This window comes from Parambassis ranga, chromosome 21 (assembly GCF_900634625.1).
Source record: "Parambassis ranga chromosome 21, fParRan2.1, whole genome shotgun sequence".
Classification (NCBI taxonomy): Eukaryota; Metazoa; Chordata; class Actinopteri; family Ambassidae; genus Parambassis; species Parambassis ranga.
Window position 1 is genome coordinate 13,655,951 of NC_041041.1, and position 22,670 is coordinate 13,678,620.

The window sequence follows — 22,670 nt, forward strand, 5'->3', positions numbered from 1 at the left end:
TGGCAATAATTCAAACGCCCTGGAATCAACCAGGCTTTGGCATCAGTTCTTCAGTACTTCAGATGGGTGCTGAGTCGTGACCAGCAAGCAGAGCAGGAGAGCAGAGAGCTGCCCGACAGGAAGGTAAAGCCCGCGGAGAACAGAGACTCTCAGAGGAGGATGACCCATTATCATCCTGGCTTAAACACAGTGACCAGGCTGTCATATCAATAATACATAGCTTGCATTTCCCTTCCATGCACACATGCATACATTCTTCTGACACCCTGTAACAGGGCAAAGGTCAGGTGTCTTTCATTCTAATGTAAAGTGTGTTGAGGTCAGCAGGATGTGTTTACTTCTGTCACACAGCTGTTATGTGAAATAAGGACATGTTCAGCACAGCTGGAAGTTTTTGTGTGCATTAATGCTATATTACATAACTGGAGTTAGACCATAACAGCCCTCATAGCTGCAAATCTTCATTGTACCACAGCAAGAGGCTCACATACTCTATTTCTTACCCACAGTCCTTCAAGTGAGTTTGGTTCTATTGCAGAAAGAATGATTTGATCAAATATCCTAACTATTCTGACCTCGGGGTCATTGCAACAGAGGAGCAGCACTGGTTGTTTATCAAGCACAAATGTTAAACATTCAGAAGCTCCAGCTTCTCTTATGAAGATTTGCTGCTTTACTGTTAACTGATCTGCAAACATCTCTTGATTTTGTGTTTGTTGAAGAGCGTGCAAGTTCAGTTCTGTTCACATTGACCAGCTGTCTAAAGATGTCAGTCTAGTCAACAGTAGGTGAACCATGTCACAACCTTTGTTAAACATTTCTGTAAGGTTTCAGGTGTGGGCTCCTAACTCCTCCTACTCTTTAAACTATAGCTTCAAGTACAAACTGGTAACAGCTAATCATCAGTATATTAAACCTGGCTAAAAACTGGTGTAAGTTAGTTATTCACCGTGTCAGGGAAGAGAGTGGATTAAAGCTTAACCACTTGATCTGCCAACACAGAACCGAAGGGATATAAACACAGCACTCACTGAGATGCACACAAGCAGGGGAAAAGCCTGTGCCACCCTGAAATCAGCCAGTCTGGCTGACAAAGGCTTTCATCACCTCCATGGGAACAGGCCATCCCCTTAGGGATAATACAGTTAATCTAACATAATCAAACACAGCAAACTGAAACGTCACCAAGGGCAGCCATGTGTATCTGTCAAAGTAAAGACTGTTGTATTAAAACCCTTTTATTAATTAAACGTTCAATTAAAGGGAAATACTGTATTGTTGTTTTGTATTGGCACAGAATTGTTTTTTCATTAAATTTCATTTTGCAGTGATTCTGCAACAGGCCATTTTAAATAGGCTTTACATTTGAATATTGTACAGGTAGAAAGTATAGAACTATAGAAAGCTACTTATTGCAAGATAACATAACATGGCTCAAGATGCCAACCTGACATGCCAAATGGTTTATTACACAGACCTATGTCACTTTAAAGTAATAAAGATCATATGTATGTTGTAATGTAAACTATAACGGATGTATCACTATTTAAAGACTAACTAGTTTACAGAGGAAATAATCCAGGTGTATGTGTGTAAGTGTGAAGAGAATCTTGTTATTTGCAGCCCTAGTTGTAGCAGATTAACCACACCATGCTGTCCCACCTGTTGTGTACTCTTGTTTGGCTCACAGAAGGACATACTGTACATTATGGAGACCCAACACACAAACAAGACCTCATACCTGGCAGTGCAGTGAGTCAGCAGCACCACAGCTCACTCTGCATGTTAGCCACAGCTGACTCTCCAAGCTGCACGCAACATGACAACACTGACATCGCTGAAAACTTTGGAGTGCATCAACAAATTTACTATGTATGCTCAATGACAACAGACAACGGGAAATACTCTGAGCAAATTCAGAAATACTTCATGTCTATACTCTCTAGGCTTCCTGTATGTATGCTTGCGCAGATGGGAACCACAACAAACATGGCTGTTCTTCTCTTTTGAAATAGAAGGGTGAGGGCAGGAGGGGGCTGACTGCCTGTGTGATCCTCTGGCTCTGTGGGAGTGAGTACAGTGGAAAATAGTCCCCAATGCTAATCCATGGCAGGCTAATTACAGCTTTGATCCCCTAAGCGTGTGCTTCGCCATTGGTGGGAGGGAGGCAACACACTATGGAGCTCAATACGGCTCAATGGAGATATGGTTATATTTGTTTTGGTTTAGAGGTGTCTCAACATGTTCTCAACTGGAGCAGATGTGCAACCAAACAACACAGTCACAAAAAATGCAAGCCACGCTGTAGAGTCCATGCATCTGCACATTTAGATCTGATACATCTCTCTTCATCAAAGACACTGGGCTGAAGAAGTTAACATTTGTTCCACTGAGCAGCAGACACAGATTAAGTGGGTAAATGGAGTTTCTGTCTAAAATAGGCTGCAGCTCTGATGATAGCCTACTCCCAAAACACATGGTGGCAGAGATACAGCAAGGGAAGAGGAGGAGGAGGAGGAGGAGGAGGAGGAGGAGAAAGAGAGAGAGAGAGAGAGGAGGATGGCAGTTGAGGATGAGGAGCAGATGGCATGGAATTATCTGGATCTTCAGCTCGACATCTTTGCCTATTACACTATTACTTTAACGGTGGCTTGTTCATTCAAACCAATGTCACTGCAAGCATTGTTCAATTTATTTTACTACTGCTAATTTTTAAAAAGATATAAGCAGCACTCTGAGCAGCATCCATACGGAAAACGGAAACGTGTCATGACAGAGCAGGAGAAATGAACAAGGGATGCTGCTGTTGTATGGAGTATTTTAAGACGTGAACAACTGCTCCATAGTAATACACAGTTCTGTGTAGCTTATTAAACATCCTGGGGCATGAATAGGATCTCTGTTCTAAGCCTAATTGGTGCAGGTACCGGCACTGTGGTTGTGAACTACAGCCCACTTTAAGTCTTCCTGAATGCAAAGCTTGAGTAACAACATGCTCATAAACTGCCTGTGCTCACCCATGTTTACTGATGAAACAGAGGTGGATTATCACAGCATAGCATAAATTAATTGTTCATACACAACATTACTTGGCATAATGAAACATTTGCGCATCTAAATACATATGTGAAGGCCACTGCACTCATTGGTACAGTAAATAAACACAGATTAGCTCACCTAAATTTACTGCAAATAAAGTTACTTTAAGAATTTGTTTGTATACATCAATGCTGAGTTATATAAATCAAAAGGATTAACAATGTGAAACTTTCGCCTCTATTTTTTAAAAAAGTCAATCTGAAATATTAACAGCAGCATATTTGGATTTAATCTGTAAACTGTCAGTGTTGAAAAATGCATAGAGAACATGTGTATATGTGGACAGCGTTAAGCTAGCTAACGTGTATCCTGAATGGTTACGCAGCTGTTAGCCGGTTGGTTAACTGCTAGCTAACGTTCACACACAACTGCCACGAAAGCCTGAACCTGTACGCCAACGTTAGCTGCCCCTTAGCCTGGCTTGCATGCCGTTAGCATGCCTGTCCTAGTCAGCAGCTGGTGGACATCCTCATCCTCATTTTCCATCAGTCGTGACCAGGCCGAAACGGCTGACTGCTGGAAGCCTGGCTCCAGCGAGGGAGCATCTGCTGTGTGGTCCCTAGCTAAAGACAGGCAAGACTTGTGTCCGTAGTGGCCAGCCTGCTGAAGCCTCCTCGCCGCGGGTTTACATCCACATCAACACAACAGTGCTGATGATGTTCCAAGTAACCAGCAGCCCTTGACTGCGACTACCTGGAAAATTCAGAGTGTTTTGTCATCTAACCGGAAAGAAAATACTCACTCGGACTGAAGCTGGTGGTGGGGATGTCACACGGTGACTGCAGCGGGGGAGCAGACGTGGTGTTTGCCCAGAGCGGTCACACAGGTCGCGTATCTTTCCTTCAAACGGTCCCTCTCTCCGCGAGCAGTTCCTCCGTATGATCGCTCCACACTGCAATGCAAGCGCCACACGATTGGCCAGGCTGAGCGGAACTCAGCCCGCTGTGGTAAGCACAAACTCCGGCGACCTGCAGGGGGAGTAGCGCTGATGCGTTCATGACCATGGGACAACTCATTATCATCACTTCTACGCACATGTGCCATGAAAGTATACACAACGCAAATTGTGGAAAACGACTCTTCCAAAAAGGCAGATTTTAATGTCTAGAAGTCTGAAGCAATTTTTTTTTATAAATAATTTGATCATGATTTGTGCCACTGTTATTACGGCACATTTTAAAGTTATATTCATGACGGAATAGTTAATGTTTGGCGATCAACCAATAGGCTAGACTTTTTATATTCTATCAAATAAACAAGAAGCCTCGGGTCCATAATCTGATTCTGTCTCTGCTTCTCTTTAGACTTTGTGTTGATTTAATCCCCACCTGCTGGCTGACATAGCCCTTAAAGCAGCTGTTTCTTTCGCTTTCGTTTTTTTGTACGAATCTCCGGTCCTCGTCTTTTAACTTTTAATCCAAACGGATCTGGACTTTGGCTGTCGTCAGCTTCATTCACACATTTCTTGTTAAAACCAGCCTACATACAGGGGCTGCGGTTGTGGAGAACCAGGCTGTGTAGCTAGTGGTGGAATGGGTACTTCCCCAGTGCGGATTTAACCGTGCGTCATCTTTCCTGTAGGCGAGATTCTAGACAAATTGTGGCCTCTTATGTCGTTCCGAAACTTTAAGGTATGTTCTTTCTATACTCGCATTTTAATTTCCTCCGTTGGAGGACCTAACGTGTTGTTTATTGGGTGTCTATATAGGCCTGATCGTTGCTTCCGCCTCCTGATCTACCAAAGTCAATGGCTCTTCTTCAGGATCAGCTTCGTGAGATAAATCAAATAGCTGAGGACCTCAACAGCTGTGAGCGCAAGAGACTCTTGTATTTGTGTGACAGCATGGAGGCGGACAGCAGCGTGGCCCGTGTGAAGGAGATGCTCAGATCTAAGATTCTGCTTCAAGAAAACTCTCACCTGTTCCTGCGAGAACTCATGCTCCGATTAGGCCGTTTTGATATCCTGAGGAAAGTGTGTAAAGTCAGCAAGGATCAGGTGGAGAGGGACCCACAGGTCATCCCAAGATTCAGGTATGCTGTCTGACCAGTATGTATGGCATGTCATTCATCTTAACTACCGGGATTTAATGATGCATTGTCTGTATTGCAGAGTTTTGATGGCTAATATAAGTGAAGATCTGGATTCTGAAGATCTGGACAGTTTAAAATTCCTATTAAGTAACACATTAACCCGTGAAAAAATAGAAAATTCTAAGGTAATGGCAAAAATGAAGCATGTTTCATTTTCATTTACTGACATTGTTGTGTGTGTGTGTGGGCAGGGGGTTTCCTGTAACACGAGACCTCCTTTTTAGGACAGCAAAATGTATCTTCAATCCTGACAAATATAGTTTCCCTTCTCCCTTTTTATTTGACAGAACTTCCTGGATGTGATCATTGAACTTGAGAAGATGGACTCAGTTTCACCCGAAAGAGTTGACTTCATAGTGGACCATTTGAAAAACATTGGCAGGGTTGATCTGGCGAAGAAAGTGGCAGCTTACAAGACGTCAGGTGGGAAATGTACCTGAAAAGGGTCATAAAGTGGGTCACAGAATATGTGACATTGATATTGTTGCAAACCATGTGATATGTGATTGATAATAGGGGAAGTGAAAATCACAATGGAACTGAGTATGATGCACGGTAATTCCACGTGGGTGTCCTTTAGATAGATGGTCTGAAAAATACGTTATAAGTATGTTTAAACATTTTCACAGACAACTACACTGACAGCGTCTGCAGTGTACACCAGCAGCTGATATATAACATAATGAAATGTTATCTTCTGTTTCACCAACAGACCAATAGAGATCTTGTCCTTTAGAGTCATAATGGTTTTTAGCATTAAGATCTGTATTTATTAACCACATATTGTAATTGTTAAAAGCTTTTTTGACATCTAGTTACTCTATTTGATGATGAATTCTAATTAAGCTTCATATACAGCTTCTGTACAACATCGCCTTAGAATTAAAGTGTCTTAAACTCATACTCCTGTGTTAACACGGGGTGGTTAACACAAAGCCCTTTTAAAGGCAAAACAAAGAAGTGAGATCCTAAAAGGAACAAAAGGTTCCTTATGGTGTAACTACATGTGGCCACCTGTGTGACACTATCATTTGTTCTTACATGCATGTCTGTCTGTGTGCTGTAGTTACAACTGGGACACCAGAACCACCAGAACCATCAGCACCACCACAACTTCAGCAAACCTTCAGAGCCTCTGTGAGTTAAAACCACAGCCACGTGATGTTTCTGTTTATTTCTTCCTCATTAAACCGATTTTTAAATACATTCTCTTTCTGTCCACAGCAATCCAGACAAGGACAGTGTCAGCCAATTGGTAAAAGAGACTACATATTAGCAAAATATACAAACTGTAAAGATGAGTATGTGAAGTCATTAACCCATTAACCTTTGGAAAGCCCCACCTCACTCATGTATTTCACTTTCTTGTACACATTAGCCAGGGTGAGCATGAACACCCCTGTGCGCAGAGCGGAGCAGAACGGTGAGGTGAGGTTTTCACTCTCACAAAGAGCCTTTTTTTTTCTTGTTATTTTTAACAGTACATTTGAACATTTGTAAAACATTTTCATTTACTCCTTTTCATTTCAGAGTTCAGTAGAGGCATACAAATTTAACACCTATCCCAGGGGAGTCTGTGTGATCATAGACTGTGTGGGCAGCGATGGAGGTGAGACACAAAACACGGCCAATACCCTGATGTAAACATACTCCATTACAAATCCAAGTTATGTGACTGATACGTTTGTGGCCTAAATACGAAGAAGTCAGTTTATTCCCCAGCATTCCCAATTCCCTTTTACATGTCCACACTTGAAGGCCCCAGTGGACCTCATCCAGAGAATGAATGCAGATATGATGTCATCCACTAAATTCCTTCCTAATCTTGTGGATGAGGTAGTAGGCTGAGTGTTCCTCATCAAGTGAATAGGGTGGGTGTGTTGGATGAGATGAAATCTGAGGTTGCAACATTAACTACAACCGTCAAATAAGATGAACTACGAGCAATTTGTATGCAGCAAGAACTGTAAACCTCATCTACATTAGGCCACTAATTTATCAATCATCTCTTGAATGTAGTAGTATTATTACATCCACTCAGTGTCTACTAGATTAGGAGTTGGACTCCATCTAAATGGTTATAAAACTGCAGCGTTTGATGTTTTAACAATTTTTATGTAAAATAATTTTAAAAGGTAACTAGTTATTCAAACTATCAAGTAAATGTACGAAAAAAAATATAATCACTGAACTTGTATGAACATAGTGAGGTAGAAGTATAAAGTAGTTGGCAATTGAATAAAATGTACAAAGTTAGGTTACATGTATCATCAAATTTGCAATATTAATTTTTTATTTCCCCTCCCTCAGGAATGTTGAGTGAGATGTTTACTGCTCTTCATTTTGACGTCGTGCTCTATCAGTGGCTGAGTGCTGGTGAAATTCTTACAACTCTCAAAGGAATACTCAATCAGAGAGAGAGACTGAGCGGTGACGGCTTCGTCTGCTGCATCATCAGCCGTGGTACAGCCGATTGCATCCAGGGCACAGACTCTTATGCCAATGGCCTGCCGTTAGACACCATCAGGCGCCTTTTCACCGGCGATGAATGCCCCATGCTGGCTGGGAAGCCCAAGATCTTTTTCATCCAGAGGTACAGCATTCCAGAGTTTCTGCCCGTTGCCAGGATGGACTACCGGGATGAAGATCTAGAGACCGATGGCTATGGCACGATGGCTACATATGATAACATTCCTGCAGATGCAGATGTGTTTTGGAGTCAGTGCTGGACAGCTGAAAATCAATTGGAACAGCAACAACATCACTCCATTTACTTTAAGGCTCTGGCAGATAGCTTACACAAAGCTCGAAGGAGGTACAGTCAAACACTCAGCAGCAACATCTGCTCAGCATCAGGCAGATTTCACAGAAACTAACTTGTTGTCTTCTTTGTCTTCTGACAGGAAAATGAATCTAGTTGATGTTCACACGGAGGTGAATGCAGCCATCTTTGAACATAACAGATGGAATCCGGGGGCAGATTACCACATTGATGTGAAACACACACTGAGGAAAAATCTGTATTTAGAATAGAGGATTTATGGTAAACCTCAGTGTCAGACACACACTATACTCTGCTTTGCCTTATAAGAATGATTTCACTGTGAATACAGTGACACCTACTGGTGAAAGAGATGAAGGAGCAAACATTATTTAACAGATTCAGTGTGCATGTATTTTATCAATTTACTATAGATTCCTCTCACAGTAAATTAAGGTTGACAGCATTTGCAAGAATGGAAAGAATAGGCATAGTTTCTCATATCACTCAACTTATTATTGCAAGATAAAAAACAAATAGCAGCTCAAGTACTGTAAGATATGCCAATTAAAATGGATATTTAAATTATGCGCAACAAACTGCTCATGTACTGATAACTTATTTCATTTTGTATTTTGTGCCGTACTAGTTCTCAGCTAAAAGCATTCACCTACCCTTGTTTTTATAATTTTATTATTAGTATTCTCACTTTGTAGAATATTTAGTTGATTTTTAAAAATAATTACTTTATAATTACCTTGTTTAATTATGTATTTTACAATCGTGACTATTTTTACAATTCATTACTTCATTTGTGTTCTTTGTATTATTATTTGTTTTGCTCTAATATCTGTTTTAAGTAGTTATTGAAAGTTGTGTCAGTTTTCTAGACAAATTCCAGGCAGCAAAACATGTAACTTATAAGCTATTTTTTTTACCTAATATGCTTATGTTTTTATTTTGTCATCACACCATGGAACAGCAGCTTGTACTTTTTTTATTCCTTTATACCAAGAAAAGTTATATACTTAAGGCATGGCCTAGTTAGTGAACTGAACATTATAGTATGTGCTGCAATAAATTCACAGTGGAACTTTCCTTTGAGTTGTTACAGCTCTTTTTATCGTTGCAAAGTAAAGGAAGGTGTAGCTTCTAGGACGCTGCATGTCCTTGAGTGCCCTGAAACCTGCTTGTGACGGTAGGAGGCAGGCAAGTTGTATGTGGAGCATCAGCATGAGTTTGGATCGTGAACGCGCACGGCCGGGGCTGCTGTTGCTATGATGCAATGGCGACTGCGCCGTGGGAAGCGAGCGAGGAGTTGAATGAGTTCCCTCCTCAGTTGAAGAGAAGCAGCCGCAGACAGTCAGGACGCAGCCAGAGCCAAAGGAATAGGCAGCGGGCTCGGAGACACTGACAGGGCACCGTCCCGGCGCACTACATGGGAGCACGGAGCCTGGTGTGTCCGCTAACCTCGCAGCTAGCCGTGCCATGACGTTTGGAGAGATTTCTCACACATCTGTGCGACGTTGCAGCGAAACAGGAGACGCACCAACACCCTTTCTGCTCTGAGCCAGCTGAGGAGGGGTTGTTGTTTTTGTATAATTTGTTCTTTTTGTCAGAGCACCAGTCAGGATACATTTTGTACTGGACCACCATGGCTGAGAGAACCTCCACCGGATTGCTAACGATGATGTTGGAGCCCACGCCAGCTGTCGCTATGACCCTACCGGCGGAGGTCCGGGAGAAGCTGGCGGAGCTGGAGCTGGAGCTATCTGAAGGTACGCTCACAACAACGCGTGCACAGACCGAAGCCTGGTCGGTGAGGAGGTTCAAACTCAGTTTATGTGTGTATGACAGCGACCAGAACCACCGCCCTGTGTGTTCAGAGCTCATGTTTGAACATACGCCAGCATCACCAAGCCCCTCTGCTCAAGAGTCATTCCACAAAACTCAACTTCTCTGTAGTTTCCTCCTCACGGCTGCAGCTCAGGGACGTAGTACATTAAAGTAGACTGACCACTGGGTTATAACAGCTTTAATGAAGACAGGCTGCTCCTATTGTTCACAAGTTTTAGACACTCCAAATAGCACGTTTGGCTCCAATGTCAACAGCTGTACTGACACACCCATGATCACACAACTAGAGGGTCTGAATAACAACTCACAGTATTGTCATGTAGGCCTCGGTACAAGATTAGACATAAACTTTATCACATTACCAGCTCTGATGGAATGTTTAAAAGTATTCAGTTAACACAATTTAAGTGAACTAATGTTGATCTGGATTTTTATTTATTTATTTATTTTTTTAGATATTATTTTTTATTGCCTATGTGCACATTCACTCTTCACTGTTGTGTGTCCTCTGTTTGACCCTTTATTGGTATTTAATAATGAAGCCAGGGATGCTTTTGACCACATAGACTTTGTGTTTTAGAGGTTTTTATATCAGAAACTCAGTTAAAGTAATGTGAGGAAGCAATATGTATTTATTGATATTATTGATCGTGTTCACACATGTGTAGTGAGTGTATGGAAAAAGTTTTTTCCTCTAGTCAGCGTAGCCCTTCCCCTTGTTCCATTCATAAATTAGTCTTAAGGTGTGTTCGCACTTGCCAGGTTTGGTCAGGGTAAGACTTTCTCTGAAGGCTGCCAACCTAACTTTGGTGCGTACCAAACCAAAAGTGGACGAATTTGGTTAAGGTGCCATGAAAAAAAGACAACCTACTGACCCAAAGTTAGTGAGTGGGTTGAGTTTTCTCTTCCAACATGTTAGCTGTCTGGAATAGACTCAAGGTGCACGCTTTGATAAGCACATTAACTGCCGCCAAGGCCCCTAATGGGATAGACATGTTTTCAGGAGTGGCTACCAAACTAATCTATATCTGTCCAGTTTCCTCTTCCTGCTCTCCACATGTCACATCCTGCCATGCTGAAGCTCTGATAGCTCTGATATCTTTTCTTCCACGGACACTGGCTCTTCAGGCCTCTCCTCCTCTATATTTTCTCCATTTAAAAAAAAAAAATCAGTAAAATGTTCCAGTTTTTCTCTTGCTGCCTGTTTCTGTATGCTGCTGAACTTTTCACCCCATGGTGATGCTCCTAGTATGCCTCCCCCATGCATCCTGTCACAGGACAGGCGGTGGCTTATTTTATTAGAGGTAGATGGGAACCTGAGAATCCCACAGATTTTCTATCCTCACCCTTCTCTCTGGGATTTAATGACAGGCATGTCTGTGTCTAAAAGAGAGACACATCTTGGCTTTTAATATGCATGACAATGCCAATATGCCTGAGTGTGCAGTATTGTTTTATTCATGGAGCTGAATAGGCATGGCATGTATGTTTTCTCACTCATAATATCAGGGGCCTGGTGTTGGAATGGCATAAATTTGAGGCTGTCCAGCAGCTCATCGACATAATGTTTCACTGTCAGCAGCTTAGACCTGCTGATGTGTGAAATAAACAATCTGTGTACTCTTATTGTGCTCATAACAAATTCTTCTGACTTGTTTTTTCCATACTAAGTATGTTCTGCAGTAGAAGGTGATTGATAGACTCTGTTTTTAGAGCCATGATCCACTTTGCTTTGTGAGACCTTTCCGCACCCCCCCCCCCCAACCTACCCCAAAAGTAGACTGAGTTCTCCTCCCACCAGATTCTGTACATCATAGTTATTAGAAAGGACTTGTTTTTTCTCAACTGACCTGGATGCAGATGAGTGGCCAAAAGATGGGAAAAGTAAAGGAGGGCAAGAAGACGAATGATCCCCATTATCTCCTGCAGGGAGGAGAGAGAGCGAGCGACGTGTCTGCTGAGTAATTCATAGACTCACTCTATCATTCTCTGCGTTTCTGCCTTCTTACTCTGTTTGCTCTCTAAACCCTCTGATTACAAAGTCATTTTTAGTCCAGTGCTGCTGGCGTTTGCTGGGAAAATACCAAACTCCCGGTTGATCATCACGCATGTTGTGCCTGCTCTCATTCAGCAAACATGTACAGAGGAGGATGGCAGGTTTTTGGTAGTTTTAAGTGCTGTCTGGCTTGTTTATGTTTCCTTGAGAACAGCGTCGTCCCTTCAGAGATATAGTTTTAATTTGTTCTTATCAACAGTACTTTCTGCTCAACTGACCCAGCTTCTTCCTAAAGATCATAAAAGTTCCTCGATTTATCTGATCATTTAGATAAGATGAAACTTTATTCGCTATAGCTGCAGGTTAAGAGGTGATCGGGTATGGTGCTGTCAGGTGGATACAGTAGTAATGAGGTGGTGATGATTAAACTCACTCTGGCACCAACAGGCTTGATGGTGTAATGAGCAGTGGTGTGTGTCTTATTGCTGTTAATAGCTGAAACCCCACTCAGTGCACCCAATTTCGCACAGACTGATTAATCGTTTTCAACTTGGTCACACAGTTTTTTTTTTTTTAATATCGTAGCAGATGATTAGATGAACCCATCTCTCAGTCAGCATGTGTCACATGGTGACATCAACCAGTCACAGAAAAGGAAACAACAAGCAATAAGAATATTTCAGACTGATGAGTTACCGGCATCACACTTATGTACATAACCGTCAGTATTTGCCCTCAAAGGACTCTGATTGATCTGATCATCAGTGGATTGGGTGCAAGCTCAAAGCTTGGAGCCTGGAAGGATAGATTTGTGATCTACCAGTGGTTGTGCAAGTTAAAGAATTTGGCTTGAAACATGTTTTCCAAACATAGCAAAGAAAAGCAAGAAAGGGACTAATGAGTCTATTACTTGATAAGCGATGAACCACAAAGAAGCCAGCTAAACAATCCTATGGTTCTATGCTGTCCACTGATTCTGTTATTTAAATGTATTTAAGTTTACTTGCTGGGAATTCTGAGACAATATGTCTAAAAATGACTGCCCCTTATTTCTACTTTTATAATCACCTGTTTTACAGCCTGGTTTCCGCTACGTCTTTTTGCAGGGCATAGTTTCTTACGGTAGCACCATACAATGAGTTTTATAGGCCTTTACTTTCAAATAAACCTGAATCACGGTCTTAGGCCTGCACACAGGGTGTGGTTGGTGGATTGCTTTGTTGGCCAGAACTTTTGTAAAGTTTCTTTTCGGAAAGTATGAGTGTGCAGGAAACCCCTGCGAGTTGGTTTGTTAAGAAAAGACTACTCACTGTAAAGAGAGACCACTCACTGGCCCTGAGTCATTCCTTTCTGTGGTCCCACCACCAGTTTATGGGGAAAGAACTTCCACTGTGCTCAGTCAGCCTATTGTTGATCACAAACCAAACGTTTGATGAATGTAGAATCACGCTCTACATTAAGAGCTTTGAAAACATGTGGGATTTAGGGTGATTACTGGGTGGCCTTTGTACATGGCTACTGGTTTGCACTGTAATAGGATCCAAAGCAGAAGAATGTTTAGCCTTGGAGCGAATTAGCTTGCTGCTGTAGCCACTGTAAAATCCAGTTCGGAGATAAAGCTATGCTGTGCCCCTGCAAGTGTTAGTGGAGGATAGAACGTGGAGGATCATAAATATTTTAAGGGTGTGCCTCTGAGCAGAGCGGAGCTTCAGATTCTTATGCTGCACACATGTGATGGTGTGCATATATGGTTGTCGGTTCATTTACTTTTTCTTTGTGTCTCTCTGGGAGTTATGTTGAGCTGGTCTTTCCCTTTTATTGGCTACAAAGAACAAAACTGTGGTTTATTTTAACCCAGTAATGATCCTTATGGTCCTGCCACTTTATATGGTTCTCTGTTATAGGCTCTTGTTTTTTTGTTTTTTAGTATAGTCAACATCCTGTCTCTGTGTTTATAGAAGTCATGAATATTTAATGGAATGCAGTGTGTGAATATAATATCTACAGTATGTTTTTCTTAGTCTTTATTCGAATTTGATTTAGTCTATAAAGTACCTAATGTTCTGTATGTTAGAACCGCTCGTTTATTTTGCTTTGACATCATTGTGAGTGTAATATCAAATAATACTATTACAGATGAATTAATTAAACACAGTGCGTTCAGTGAAATTGTGTGTCATTACAATCTATAGCCAACTAACTCCAATATCCATGTGACAACTGAGGCTTTCAGCTCACAGGGATTTTGTTCTGAAATGTGAGACATAAAATATACTCAGCCCCTCTGCATATCAATTCATTCAGCCATAAAGTGACACTGGTGCAATTTCAGTGGTGTTTTATTGTGTGCGGTTACACTGATGGCAGAAATCGTTGCATTTGATTACACAGTCACACTCCTATAGTCTGGAGCTTGTGACAAACAGCAGAAGTATACAGAGCAACTGTTATTTTACTGTGCAAAGAGGCTAAATTTGTTCGTTTTTTTTTTCAATTTTAGAGAAATGCAAGGTCACAATTTGTTGTATTCCTGCAGGCTTTTCTCAGTTTATGATGCTAATACATTAAAACTCTAAATCATGGTCTTGGCCTTTGTGTTGGCAATTGTTCAATCACTTCAAATACAAAGAATACATGTGCATTCAGAACTTTGTTACATAGCTTGTCTTCAAAGTCTGCTGTTGTTTGATTGTCCATATGCACAATTAGTGCTTTTGTGGACAAGTCTTCATGGACTCCCAGGTAACCCTTCAGGATAAAATTTATGTCACACTGACCCTTAAGAGATGTTAGAAGTGTAACATCTTTATAGACTACTTGTTTTTGTGATGTGTTACCTGTCTTTGAAATGCAGTTGCTTCATGGAAGAAGCACATATTTTTCTGATGTCCACCAGTCACTTGGCTTTCTGCTAACCAGAGACAGTGCCAGCTTCCAGCCAGGCCACCACCTTGTCCTTCCTGCCACAGTGATACCACTGAGCTCTGTTTGTGGCCAGAGGGTGTGTTAAAAACACTCCTCATTGACCAACATTTTAGGTTCAGAATATTTTTCTTTGCTTAAGTTTGTGTGTCTTTGGTACTGTTGGTGACTCTGTATGTGTCCTTGCTGTGAGGGAGATTTCATGTGCAGTGCAGTGGGGCACCGGTGCCAGGGAGAGATCTGCTGACCAAACAACGACATGCCCCACTTAAAGGACACATTGCAGTTTTCACTCTGCTCTGTCCTCTACATTCTTCTGCCCACCAAGGCTTCTGGTCTGACTACACTGGCTTTCTTTCTTTTATTTGTGTGCTTGTGTCTGCAGAGAGGCAGACATAACATTCAGCCAACGTGAAAATGACAGAGTTGTAATCAGATCCATGTTTGTCTCCAAATGTTGTGAATTAAACCTCAAGTAGACAGATTTTCCTGGAACACTTCTCCTGCAGTGTTTCAAGGTGCAGAATAAATTGCTTGCAGAGGATAGAAGGGAGGAGGTCAAAGATGTGTGCAGAGGGCTAGGTGAGGTTTTTCAGAGACCAAGATAAAGTCATCCATTCATTTCTTTTTTGTCTTATTTGATGATGAAGTTACAATTTACAGTCATTCTGTAGTATTAATCTGATTGCACAGCCTTGAGTACGTCAGTAAAGGCATTTTGCTATTGATAGATCATCACTACATATTTTCACTGATGAATGAGTGATGTGCTAGGTAATATTTTATCCAAGAGTGGAACTTCTGTGGTAAAATATGCCCACTTGGAGCCTCCCGGGCATCACAGAAGTTTGTGATTGTATATAAGATTATATGTTGGATCTTGACAGAGAATGGTGATTAAAGGTCTATTTGGAATTCCATGTAAATGAAAATGTTTGATAATAATACATTTCAGAGAACTGATGCTATCAAGTCCGGATCAGCAGCCATACATGACTGCACTGAACTTATTCAGCCAGCCCAGAAGTGCAAGTGTGCAGTTTTTACAAATTGGAAATTTTGAAAGATCTCAAATAAGAGATGTCATTAAATCCATGTCTAGGCATACTTGGATATGATGTGCAGATCAAAGACAAGCAGAGCCCTTTGTAGCAGCAGCAGACTGCATTGTGAGGCTTCCTGGTGAAAAACAAACAGACCGAAAATGTCTGGAATGTGCCGTGACCTATCAACTTAACCGTGAGGAGAAGGCTCTCCAAATCCCCATCGCTGCTGGAGGGCACACCTACATACAACAAAAAGGCAGATAGCATAGCAGTTTGTCCCATTCCTTTGAAAGAACAAGGCCAAGTTCCCCCCTTCTTCTTTACCTCATTCCTTTAGGTGTCCCAGTAGACATTGGGAAGAGAAGGAACAGAGCACAACCAAGCAAGCTTGTTTCATTTTTTTATTATTGTGGGGCAAGCTTTTTTTAGATATAAAACTTAACTTGGCAGACTTAGCTCACATACCAGAAAATGTGTTTTCAGCATGTGCACTCCAAGCAGCCAGACAGTTTTAGGTGAGAACTGCTGCTGTTTCTCTCCAGAGAGATTTCAAACTGTGATATTCAACATGTACCTGTAGCCAGAAAGAAAGGGTGGGATGGAAAGCAAGGGCAAGTCAAGACTGCATTTCAAGCTCCTAAGGCATAACAGACAAACTGTGGAGACTGCCTATAACAATTAGAAACCAATGCATGCCTGTAAGTCGTAAATCAATAAAAAAAACAAGCTGTTGTTTTAGACTTTTTTCCTGAATGTTATGTAATAAGAAAATCAAGAAAATCCATTTGTACTTTTTAACAAATGTGCCAAATGCAGACCGGAAAGTATTTCCTTAACTGTCTGGCATCTCTCTGTCAAACTTTATACACGACTATAAAACTGACGAAGTGTACTTCAAGTTGTGATGACAGCGAACGGTGATGTCAGTGAAAAGCAACTGTTTGCACATAAGCACTTAACCCTTAAGAGATGCTAACTGCTACTTGCTATCTTTCAAAGTTCACGCTAGTGGCTTGATGCATTTGGGGATTTGCTGATCTGAGTGGTTATAGTTAGCCTTCATAATTGGTGACTGACAGATGGTCCTGTCACCAATTATGAAGGCTACCTTTGAGTCTTCTTATGTCCAGTTCCCTATGAGTTTCCAGGATGGTCAACACCAAATCATCTGACACGTCAACCCTGGTTGTCCTGAACATTGTGAAGCTACATTAAGAATTTTATTGTTGTTAAATCTCAGTTGTTTTGTCTCATTTGAAGATAATACTACTGTTTTCTGTTGAACATTGTTGTTAATCTTATTACACCTGGCTTCTGAGTGTTCAAGCATCTTTGAATATTCATTACATTACTCCGTAACTACAGATAACCACTCACACATCACTTAATTTGGCATGATTTTTCAGTGTTATTTATAGTTAGCCCAGGCTTAACAAGTTTGCATCTAATCTCCATTCCTAAGTGTTGATATTTGAATGTGGTCTCTGTGAGTTCAAAGTCTGAAGTAATCGCTGTGATATTTTCTCTGGTGCTGCCACTGAAAGAGATGTTCCACTGATAAGGAGCTTAGAGCGGTGTCGATATCTTCCACTCTGGAATTTTACGAGCCAACAACAGCGTTTATCTGAACTTGTAACATGCCTGCGTATGACAGCAACCAGTGTGTTCATTCATTTGTCACGAGTGACGGCCACGGCCAAACACAAGTAATCCTCGGTAATGATCTGTGTACAGAATGTGGCTTCTGACTTGTACGGTGAAACTTTGCTACTGCTTGTCAACACACCCTTCTCTACCCAGTGGAATCCCAGGCACTTTGGGAGGAACAATGGCACGGATACAACTTTGAGCAGATCTGTAATTTAATATAAGATTAACACACACACACACACACACACACACACACACACACACACACACACACACACACACACACACACACACACACACACACACACACACACACACACACACACACACACATCACATCTCTGTGCTCTTACTCACTCACATTCTTAAGGTCACAGCACCATGTGGGTGATGTTCATGGCGGTGGTCCGGTAAATGTGTGTCTGTGTGTAGTGTGAGAGAGAGTTTTAGTTACATGATGCAATTTACGGTATAAGCCAACATTTCTGGGTGGTTGAGTGTATGTGTGTTTCAATCTGACTAGTCACACTTAATTTCCACTGAGGATACGGTTGGTTTTGTTTACACAACTAGTGCCCATCAATACGCCAGTATCATTAAAGAATTATAATCTAATACAAATCAAAACAAACGCAGGGTAGACAGTGCAGAAGTGTCAAAAAATCAAGTCAGTCGTCACAGACTCCCATCTTAAAAATATCCAGCTTTTGCCACAGAAATAAAGGTGAGGTAGCTCTGAAAAGCCTTGTTACCTCAGCTCCTCTCATACTCCATAACACTCAAGCGTTCCCATATTATTTTCCTGTAACGAGCTAAGTTAGCCTAATGGCTCATTTTTCTCCAAACATCTGTTTCTTCCATCCATGATAATCAAAGCAACTTTTATATTTCATTTGTCAACATAATAAAACAAAAAAAGCCACATGTAAGCAACCGCAAATACACCACATGTTCTGACTCCACCCTGTCAGTCATTAGTGGGTACAAACACTCATGTCTGAAATGCTAACAAGTGGCAGGTAGCTGCCAGCTGCCAGTGTGTCACACCTCTATGATGACACACTTAAGTGCCAACTTTCTCCGGAGGATTTACCTCTGCAACCGCTAGTCTGCAGCCTTATAGGCAATTGAGTGGTATGTGTGAGTGAGTGAGTGAGTGAGTGAGTGAGTGAGTGAGTGAGCCACATGACCAGTATTCAGAGAGTGAACCCATGACTGAATTGCTGCTTCCTTGTTCCCTCCTTGTTATCTAATTTGATGATACAAACTGAATTTCATTTCACTGTTGTCATGGGCAGGCTCGGCAGCTATTTTTAGCCACTGGGACATTAAATCACAGTACCCTGATGTCCTGGTGACTTAAGTTAATACAGAAAGAGCAGAGTAGCAACACTACCAAGGAAGGATGCTGTTGTTTTTACAGTTACTAGTTACATTTTCCTCAGTGAGCTTGAATCAATCAAAAATAGAGAGGGAAAGTTGCCCTTCACGTATGCTCCAGACATTTTCTACTTTTCTGCATTCGGTTAACTACTTCCAAGTCAAATCTAAAAAAAGAGAATTATATTTACATGTCTGTGTCCAAAGTGTCAGCTGAAGGAGCAGAAAAAGTGGAGGAGGAAGAAGAGAGGAGTGTGAGGCATAGATTTTTTTTCTCTACACAGAAACAATCTGGACTATGTCAGAAAAGCACTATTTGCAAATAGATCATTTTGCTTGTATTATATTTATGCACTTTGCTACACAAACAGAAATAATAAAAAAGAAAATAGAAAGTATTGGATGGATGTCATTGTCCCAGCCTACTGTTTGTGCTCTAAACATGTTGGGATGTGTTCACAGAGATGAAAAGGTCTTTTAGCTTACTTTTTAATAAATTTGTTCAACATCATTGTTTTATTTTGTTGCTTATAGCCTAGTCTTGGTGTCAGAGTAGTCAAAATGTATTCTTTCTGGGTTGCCACAGCAACAGTAGAGCTGTCACACCTTTGCCTCTGAACAAGCTGCCCATATTGTTTGTTTAGTGCACAAAAAACATTATAAAACTCTGCTGATAGAACTATCCAGTACCTAACTGAACATCTGAATGGATCATCGCTGTAATTGACCTTGAAGAGTTGTGAAGATAAAGTGTCAGCAGGTCCCGGCAGGGTTCTCCTCAAGGCCTCGAGGCCTCAACCCTGTCACTGAGGTCATGTCAGGTTAAGCGTTGTATCCCCTGAAGGCCACAGAAGACAAATGATAGCAAAATGCAAAGATTCAGCTAAGCTGACATCAATCTGCACTTTCTCCTAAAGGGACTGGCTGCTTGCTGCCCCCCCTCCCCGTCCGAGGAGACGGCCATATGGGAGCCCTGACTCTGCTCTTTGTTTTCCCCCATCGTCTGCTAGCGTCATGTATGATGTGTGTGTGCACACAAATACATTACACACAGAGATACTCCTTCCCCCTTCCCTTGTGTCACACACTGTTGATTTAGTCTGCGATTTTCGCCTCTGGTTTTGATGTGTGTACTACAGCTAAGTGCAGAAGCAGACCCTGTACTGGCCGCTCTGTCTGACTCTCTCTGGAACTAACCATCTCTTCTGGTTTTTTTTTTCCTCTAAAAGCGTGGTTAACACTTGAACACTGTTTTTCTCAGTGAAAAATGCTACAATAAGACAAAAGTTTGTTTTTGTCTTGGAAGCAGCTCCACTTGTTTTTGAAGTATCAGCTCACAAGTGAAACCCCACCCATAGCAATCCAATATTGGCTCCATAAATAAGGGGATATTTTGTCTGGTGCAATGTGCTGACATTTAATAATTGCATTTTTTTGGATAATATGTTTATTTTAAAACAATGTCACAGAGGGTCATGCATTCCTGTGGTAAGCTCAAGAATCTTATTGGCTAGATCCTGAAGAACGGCCGATAATTCCAGAGGTTTAAACTTAAGCTGTTTAGTACATCACATGCATTGCTTAGTTTACTGTATGAGTTGAATCTGGCAATTAATGTTGCTGTCCTTTGCTCCAAGCAGGTAGAAACTAATGCAAAGAATTTTGTTGTATTTGCAAATATATGACAGTGTGTTTGTGAGTAACTTAAACATAATGAATTCTCAGAGATCCAGCTTAAAACTCTTTAATTTCCCTAGCGAGGTAGAGAGGCTTCAATACATTAGCTAATAGAGGCCGATTAGCCTGCAGCTCTGTTGGTAGACAGTATCAGCTGGCTGCCGTTACAAAAGCAAAAGCTCTGCGAACAATATCACCACAGCCGACTCTTTCTCTCCTCAGCCTTTATCTTCTACATGTTCTGGATGAACATCGGCAGCCCTGCCCTTGCCTGGTCTTACTTTGAATTGTGGGTGTATGTGGAATGTGGAGCTGGAAAAAAAGGCATTTAGGCCCTTTAGAACAAGCAGATTATTCAGTTGTTTCTGTGTAACAGTGAAAACTGCTACATACCTCAGGAAACTGGTGGAAGGCAGTAGACAGTTGACAGACATGAGAAAACATGCCCCTGTGGTTGCCTCTGTTCTGTTTGTTTGCATGAAATAACAGTCATGATCTCACATCTGTGATCGCTTTCATACACAATGTAAATACTGAGTTAATTCTGTAAAGGTGCACCTCAAGGCATTTGAGAAAGCATGTGTGTCGGACTGACGGTTCACATACAGTTTAGCTGCAGGGCATGTTGGCTTTCTGTGAGGCACATACAGTAAACTGTATGTTATTTCAGCACAGATGTTCAGGAGCTGTTAATCCTTTTTCTTATTCCCTAAAAAAACACAAGGATATACAAGCATAAGGATACACGCTGTAATCTGCTACTTATTTTTGGGTTCATTTCTTTTTGTCTGCCTGTCAGATTCCTCACTGAGAGGCTCGCTCAGGGATTTGACCACTGACAATAATACTTGAGGTTTGAGTGGGGAGGATATTGATTGAGGAGCTGCAGGATGGAGGGCAAAAAGACTGAGGAAGTTGGTGAAACAGGCGTAATGGCAGACAGGAAGCAGGAAAAAGAAGAATAAGTAGGTGGAAGTAAGGGACAAGAGGAAGATAACAAGAGCTGCTGACTGACAAGGGCTGAAGTACACACACACAGAACAGAGGAAGACAGTGTTAAAGGTAAAAATAATAAGAAACTGGTTTTTGTATCCATTCACATATTTTTAGAGTTGATTCAGATTCAGAAGAAAGATTCTACATCCATTCCCAAAGCAAAACTTAAGAGCAAATGCATGGGCAGGCAAATCCGATACTCAGTATTGTTATTGATCAGATACTGGCCAGTGTCCCTGCAGTGGATTTTGTCTTTTTGCATTTGCCTAATCTAATTTGATGCCTCCTCACGTGTCTGCTACTACAGTTTATGCCCTAAAGATGTGGCAGAGTTACACAGATGAGAAGCATGAGTCACATCAACACTAGGTGTGAGTGAGTCCTGTCATTGTATTAATTGTGTGGGGTGATTTTAATATTAAGAAAACTGTTGTGTGCAATTTATTCAGTGTAAATGGAAACTTCAACATTGCAAACTTGATTAAGCATCTTCAGAAATGTGAGTATTCTTAACTGCTTAGTGATATAATGGGTAGACCTGCAGATTTCTCTTTTTGTAGAGATGCTCCTAGCTGCTTAGCATGGATAAAACCTGAAATGTATTTATCTATTATCATTTCTCAGAGCTTCTTCAGTTACAAAGATTTTAAGAAGGATGGATTTTGCCATTATGGAAAATAGGCCCATAATGGCAAAAAGGAAGAAATTAGGACCTAACAAAGCATTTGGGCTCATGTGGCTAATCAATAAACAACACTGCTTTATGGCAGCTTTTTGCAACAATGTACAGAGACACATTGATTTGATATTTCATCTGACAATTTATTTTAAAGAAGCTTGTCCAGGATATGACAGGGTCTTCTGTCCCTTTCGCCTTGTTGCAAGAGCCTGCATGGAGGGTTTAGTACAGAATATTCTGCCTCTGCTACAGATTCTGCATATTCATGTGCATTTACCTTTCTCTAGAACTGGAAGTCTTGTGAGAAAATTGCTCTGTGTTAATGCCTTTGTGCATTATATATAGTAGATGTAGGTATGTATGACAGACCAGGCCTTCAGGCTACAATGTGTCAGCTATAGGATGGTCTTGTCAGTGTATCACTTTCAGCTTAGGTACCACATGTGCAAAGCAATGCTTAGAAGTTAGAAATCTCTCACTGTAAAATGATCAGGCTATAAAAACCTCTCAGCTGAA

The 22,670-nt window shown here is 41.3% G+C and overlaps 3 protein-coding genes across 9 annotated transcripts in view; 2 read left to right on the plus strand and 1 right to left on the minus strand.

Moving 5' to 3' along the window:
• Positions 1-4,559, minus strand: part of LOC114453856 (protein FAM126B) — a 36,148-nt gene extending 31,589 nt beyond the window's left edge. For both annotated transcript variants that reach the window (XM_028433777.1, XM_028433775.1), the window contains exons 1-2: positions 4,428-4,559; positions 3,842-4,067 (exon numbers count right to left, since the gene is read on the minus strand). The gene's annotated coding sequence lies outside the window, so the exon portion shown is untranslated. The remainder of the gene's footprint in view (positions 1-3,841; positions 4,068-4,427) is intronic.
• A 191-nt stretch (positions 4,560-4,750) lies between these two features.
• LOC114453857 (CASP8 and FADD-like apoptosis regulator) lies at positions 4,751-8,546 on the plus strand. The gene is made up of 9 exons (XM_028433778.1): positions 4,751-5,130; positions 5,210-5,315; positions 5,478-5,613; positions 6,257-6,327; positions 6,415-6,445; positions 6,569-6,618; positions 6,721-6,799; positions 7,501-8,005; positions 8,094-8,546. The coding sequence occupies exons 1-9, from the start codon at positions 4,847-4,849 to the stop codon at positions 8,221-8,223; spliced, it is 1,392 nt and encodes a 463-aa protein (XP_028289579.1). The 5' UTR covers positions 4,751-4,846; the 3' UTR covers positions 8,224-8,546.
• A 717-nt stretch (positions 8,547-9,263) lies between these two features.
• The window catches only part of LOC114453854 (disco-interacting protein 2 homolog A), a 64,017-nt gene continuing 50,610 nt past the window's right edge, over positions 9,264-22,670 (plus strand). For all 6 annotated transcript variants that reach the window (XM_028433769.1, XM_028433770.1, XM_028433774.1 and 3 more), the window contains exon 1: positions 9,264-9,729. In XM_028433769.1, the coding sequence (XP_028289570.1) occupies positions 9,606-9,729 (124 nt within the window). In that variant the 5' untranslated portion in view covers positions 9,264-9,605. The remainder of the gene's footprint in view (positions 9,730-22,670) is intronic.